At 29.2% G+C, this 6,407-nt stretch overlaps 1 protein-coding gene across 1 annotated transcript; it reads left to right on the top strand.

The window, feature by feature from the left end:
* Nucleotides 1-2,466: 2,466 nt before the first annotated feature.
* LOC110600952 (mitochondrial import receptor subunit TOM6 homolog) lies at nucleotides 2,467-5,549 on the top strand. The gene is made up of 2 exons (XM_043951525.1): nucleotides 2,467-2,838; nucleotides 5,257-5,549. The coding sequence occupies exon 1, from the start codon at nucleotides 2,650-2,652 to the stop codon at nucleotides 2,812-2,814; it is 165 nt and encodes a 54-aa protein (XP_043807460.1). The 5' UTR covers nucleotides 2,467-2,649; the 3' UTR covers nucleotides 2,815-2,838; nucleotides 5,257-5,549.
* The last annotated feature ends 858 nt before the right edge of the window (nucleotides 5,550-6,407 follow it).

Here is a 6,407-nt window from a genome sequence, read left to right on the forward strand (position 1 = left end):
AATCAAATTTATAGAGAGACAAAATACAAAATTTTTTCCTTAATTTTATTTTGATTAAGAAATTAAAGATAAGAAATTAAATAATATTATCAATTTTATTTAAAAGTAAAATATAACAATACTAATGAAGCACTCCAAATTCTCCTTTTGTATGGTCAGTGACAATACATATTTTTTACAATTTATAATTTAAAAAGTTTATCAATTTAGGGTGCTTTTAGTATTAGGGTTTCTGTTTTTTTTTTTTAAAAAAAAACTAAAAATAGTTTTTAATTTTTGTTATCTACTTAAAAATAGTTTTTTGAAAAATGTTTGCATAAAAATAAGTTAAAATTTTTATATAAAAGTAAAAAAATTCAAATATTTTTTTAAAATATAATATTTAAAAATAAATTAAGGATATAAATAATTTTATAAAGAGTTATACATAAAAATAATAATGAATTATATTTATATAGTATATAATATTATAATAAAAAAATTATTATTTAATATTGGAAATATAAAAAATTTTATCCGTAAGGTTCAAATCGAAAAAATCGATCGAACCGAATTAATTTTAAAATTATGTTCTGTTTTTTATTCAATTTGGTTTGATTCGATTTTTAATTTCAAAAATTTTGATTATTTCGGTTCGGTTCGGTTTTGATAAAAAAATCGAAAAAATCAAACGGAACCGATTAGTGATAATAATATGTTATTTTCAATAATATAGAAAAATTAAATTATATTAAAATTAAAATATTTTAATTAAATTTTAAAATATTAAAGATAAAGTGTAAAAAATAAAAAATTTATTAAAAATCAAAATCGATCAAACCGAACTGAATCAAACTGAATTAAATCGAATCAGACTGATTCGGTTCGATTTAGTTTCTGATCAAAATCAGTTCGATTCAGTTTTTATATATACTAAAATTTTGATTTTCGATTTATTCAGTTCGATTCGATTTTAAACCGAACCGACCGAATGCTTACCCCTATCCGTTAGTCTTTTAATTTTAAGACGTACATTAAAATACTTTTAAATTTTAAAAAATCTATCGGTTAGTTGCTCCTTTAATTTTAATGGTTAAATATTATAAAAATAAAAATTATTATTTAGTTTTTTATATAGAAAACTCATTAATTAATCAATTAATTTTAAAAAATATATTAAAATATTTTTAAAATTTTAAAAAATCTACTAATTAATCACCCTATTAATTTTAGCGGTTAACTATTATAAATTTTTTTTAAAATATTCTCAATATGAAAAAATTAATTAGTTTTATTTTTTACAGACTAACTAATAAATTTTCTTTTATTATAAAAGCTAAACAGTAAAATATTTAATAATTAAAATTAATAATAAAATATTTAATAATTAAAATTAACGAAAAGACTAATTAATATATGTTTAATATTTTAAAAATACTTTAATATATTTTTTAAAATAAAAAATTAATTAATAAATTTTTTCATATTATAGAAAACTAAATAGTAAATTTTTTTATAAAAATGTCTAAAACATTTTCGATATAAAGTGATTAATAAATTTTTCATATTACAAACACTAATTAAAAAAAATAAAAAGACTAATTAATATATATTTTAAAATTTAAAAAATATTTTAATTTATTTAAAAAATATTAAAAAATTAATTAATAAATTTTTCTATATCATAAAAATTAAATAGTAAATTTTTTTATAATAATAAAATAAAAATATATTTTATAAATTAATTAAATAAAATAAATATTTATAGTTTTCAGTTTTTATTTATGATTTTAAAAATGTTTTTATAAGTAGTGAAAATAAAAATGCAACACTATTAAATGAATAAATTATATATATTTTTATAAAATAAAAAAATAAAAAATCACAATAATAACGAATGATTTTTTTTAGTTAAATATATTTTATTTGTTATTACTTTTTCAAAAGCATATTATTTGAATAATAATTTTTTTGTTTTTATTTAAATAATTATAATTATAAAATTTTTATATTTATATAAATTATATAATTTTTAAATATAACAGAAATAATTAATTAAATACAAAATTTAAATATTGAGACTTTTTTTAGTTAAATTGACACTAAAAAGTCTGAAATTTAAATTACTATACAAAAAAATTAACAATCAATTTACACTTAAATTATATTACCGAAAATAAATTTTAGAATTATTTAAAATAGAGAGATAGAACCATGGTTGTGAAAACTAAATTGGACTGCCTGGTCAGAATAGCAAAGGGCTGCTGCCCTTAGCTTCATGAAATTGCAAATGGTTAATTTAATTTTTGATCCTTTGCATCCTTTCTATTTATTTTCAGCTCCTCAATCGAATTCATTTATTTACAAATCCATTTATAAAGCAAAATGCCAAAACTTTTTAATTGGATATTGGATCAAAATTTGAGTTTATTTACTCTTAAACCCTGATTTTACAATTTATTTGGATTGAGGAAAAATAAAATAGAAAGAAAAATTAGAGAGAAAAATAAATCTATGTACTCTTACAGTTATACCATTGTCATCAATAGTCCCGCAACTGAAAAAGGGGATCTAGGGTTTTAGATTTTATCAAGGACATAAGTAATAAAGTAGAGCTTCTCCAGAAAACCAAAGAGGAATCAAATCGAGTCGAAGTAAAATTGAGAAATCATGTTTCCAGGAATGTTTATGCGAAAACCAGACAAGGCAGCGGCATTGAAGCAGTTGAAGACCCATGTGGCTATGTTCGGTGTGTGGGTCGCCGTCGTCCGTGTCACACCTTACATTCTCCACTTTCTCTCTGATGAAAAAGATGAGCTCAAGCTCGAATTCTAGACTCCCCTTTCTCCCTATCACAAGGTAATCAGTGATTCTCTCTCCTTCCCTATAAGGGACGACTTTGTTGTTGGATCATTTTATGAGGGCATTTGTTTAAATTCTTGTTTTTCAACTTCGGGAGTGACTGGTGTGAATGCACTAGAGCTGTATATTGGATTTATTTCACTTTACTTTGCTGTTTCATCTGTGAATGGTTCTTCTATTTGCAGAAGGTATGAAGTAGAACTGTTAAGAAATTATTCTAGGACCAGTGTGCCTGTGAAAGTGATTGTGTGTTCTATGAACTGGGAGTATTGTTGATTTTTCGACTTTTGAGCTATCATGTAAGGACGCGTTGTTTTTATTATATGAGTTTTTGCTAATAAATCTTGAGAACTTTGGAAATCTCGAGCCCATATGAATTAAATTTGAAGGCAAAAGTGAGTTTAGAGCGGTGGAGAAACATTTTTGTTTTTGTGGTGGGACATTATGGTGCGTTGAGGAGAAAGTAAAGGAAGATTGAGTATAACTATTATCTGCATGCCCCTTTCATGGAGTTATGGTTATGTGTGGACATCTAAATGAAATTAGTTACTCATCAAGAAAAGGGAAAGACAACTTTCCCATGAAGTGATAAACTTCAGAAAATTGAAATGATGACCAAGTATGAAAGCAGGATTACCTTTAATGTAATGTCAAGGTTAATGCTTTTGGATTAAAAAGGAATTTGTCAACATGGGGCATCATCTCTGGTTGACAAACTTTTGTATGCCCTAATGTGCTGTCGCATTTCTAGCTCCAAGGTTGTCTGCTTGGAGATTTAACCATAGGTTTGAGATCTTGGTAGAATTGGTTAACACCCTGAGTTGCTCAATTAACACTAATAGCCTTAACCAATTCTACCAAGATCTCAAAACACTATGAGTTGTCTATTAACCATAGACTGAAATTGCCTGTTAGTATTTATAGCCCTTTTTTTTTTTACGGACACTCAAAGATTGGAAAAGTTGGATTTCTGGATACATTGTGACACAATGTGAGTTGGTTGTGAGTATGAAAATGGGAAATTGAAGGCATGTTACCTCTTCTTTCTTTTTTTTTTTTCAAAAAAAAAAAGAAAGAAATTTGCAAACATCACCTAATTTTCCACCATTTAGAACACGCATTTAGAACATCACCCAAATTTAGCACACATTTAGAACATCTGAACAAAACTGGGAAGTGAATGATTACTTTTTTCACAATCCAGATAGGACAAATACAGTTCAAATTTCAAAAGATAAAAATGGATTAGTTGAGGTGTAGTATACATATGCTATGATAATTTACCATAATAAGATGCTAAATATACCATAGGATCTCTAAGAAAAAAAATTCTGTGCTATTGGATTTCATGTGCTATATTTTACAATGTAATGAATATAAAATAGGAAAGGGAGAACAGAGCCCAAATTGCAGATGGCCCATGAATTATGAACTGATTGTATCTAGAAGATGAGGGAGCTTCGTGGTAGGATCCCATAATACGATGGAAAAACTCACTACCCTTGGAAAATTGGCTTGTTAATGAGCCATGTATTTTGGCCCATCTTTGATGGGTCAACTTTCTTTTGGAATCTTTTGACGATGTTTGCTGGTGCTGTATCAATCCATCAGCAGTATAGGTTTACTTGTTTCTTTAATCATGGTCTTAGCTTTTATCTCTATTGTTCCAAGGGGAACTTTTGCTTTAAAGCGACTTTGATTTTATGCCTGTGGATATGTATCCAAAAGTCAGGAGGTAGTTGTTTTCATGTTCAGTATTTTGTTATGGTGAAATACTGCTATAGCAATTGGCTGATTTGTTCTATTCTTCCTGCTTATCATGCTTTAGCGAGTTGGCTATTCCAATTGTTTGAATAGTATTGTAGTTTTTTTAAATTTTCATTAGTCATGGCTAGGTGGTCGCCATTTGTTTGCTTGTAGTCTGGAAAGTTTTATTCTAAGTTAAATTTCAAAAATCATTTACTTATGCATCATATTAGCTTCAATATAAAGACAATATGTTGGCACTATTTACTCAACCTTTTGCCTTGTGCATTTTGCTTTCTGAGAAATATTTTCTATAAATTTTGATCTTGTTATAAAACCAATATCATGGTAAGAAAACATGATTATATTATATATATATATATATATACACACACACACACGCACATAAATCTCATTCCATATGAGAAAAGTAATAGTAATTACAGAAAAAAAAGCACCTTTTGCTTTTAAACAAGTAGTTTTGCTTTTTATTATTATTTTTTTTTGTTATCTAACTGAAGGATCAACATTGCTTCTAGTATATGGAAAAGATATGAAAATCAATGTGAGCAAGCAAACCAAAAGGAGCCTTATAGCTTAGATAGTTTTAATATTATCTACTTCTGATTATTTATATATTTATTTGTTCATCTTTTTCTGCTGATGTAGTTGTCCTGAAGACAGAGAGTGAGCTGGAACGATGACAAGTCTAAAAGCTTCAGTCTTTTATCTTCTCTTTTCTCTTCGACTGGGAGTATGTGAAGCCAACGGGCATTAGGTCATTTATCTTTTTAGAATTTTACCATTTTGGAAGATTTGAACTCTCTGATATCATGACATGGCTGGTTTAAGATAAACACTTCATGGATTGTATTTTTGTTTTTCATGTTAGCAACGGTAAAAGAGGTGATTTCTCTTTGCCAATAATTTATATACTGGTGGAGGCTTGGGGTTAGTTTTCATCTTTTTGGAATACCAGTTGATAAATATTTTCCTCTTCCTGGTCCATGATAGATCTGGTTTTCTTCTGGGTCCCTTCTTGCTGGGCTCCCTGGTGGATCTCTCCATGTTCTTCCTGGTGAAAGGACCTGTAAATAAGAAAGAATGGTCAGGGGCCTACCGGGTGTGCCCCGGCAGAGGCCCTCCGACGCTCAAGTCAGATTTTATGGCTCAGAGTAGTATATTTAGGCAAGGGTTACAGTAAGAATAAAAATGGTGTCCAGGAAGGAGAAGGAAGAAGAAGAGAGTCCCCCTTTTCTGCGTGGCCTTTACCGTGATATATATATCTGTCTCTCTGCCACAATACTAGCTGTCTTCTGTCGCCTAGCTCCGTATGTACGGATGTGTCAGGTGCCTGCTCCATGCGTAACGGCCATTAATTCTCCTCTGATACGTATGATTCTCCTCTGATACGCATGCGGAAGGACTTACCAGCGGGGCATCTTGGTCATTTTCCCTTTTCCGGGCTGGGTTGAATGGTAGGGCTGAAGTTGAGCCTGGTGAGGGCTTGATTACTGGGCCGAGAGGTTTGGGCCGGTTTGATTGAGGAGTCTAGGCGGAGTTCCGGCCCTATGACTGAGCGGGCTGGACCTGGCTCTCGAGGGGAATATTGAAGCCTTCGGATCATGGACTGTTTTCATGGGCCTGGCCTTTATACCGGGGTGAAGAAATCCAGCGATCATCAATTGCCCCTTTATCTCCTCAGCAGTTATTCCATGACTGGTGAGGGGATAAATCTTTAATTTCTATTCATGACCGTGTGGTCTGAGAACTGCTCCTGTCGAAAGTATCCCTTTCTTGCCTTTTCATTATTTTTGCCT

The sequence above is a fragment of the Manihot esculenta genome, chromosome 15, assembly GCF_001659605.2.
Source record: "Manihot esculenta cultivar AM560-2 chromosome 15, M.esculenta_v8, whole genome shotgun sequence".
Taxonomy (NCBI): Eukaryota; Viridiplantae; Streptophyta; class Magnoliopsida; order Malpighiales; family Euphorbiaceae; genus Manihot; species Manihot esculenta.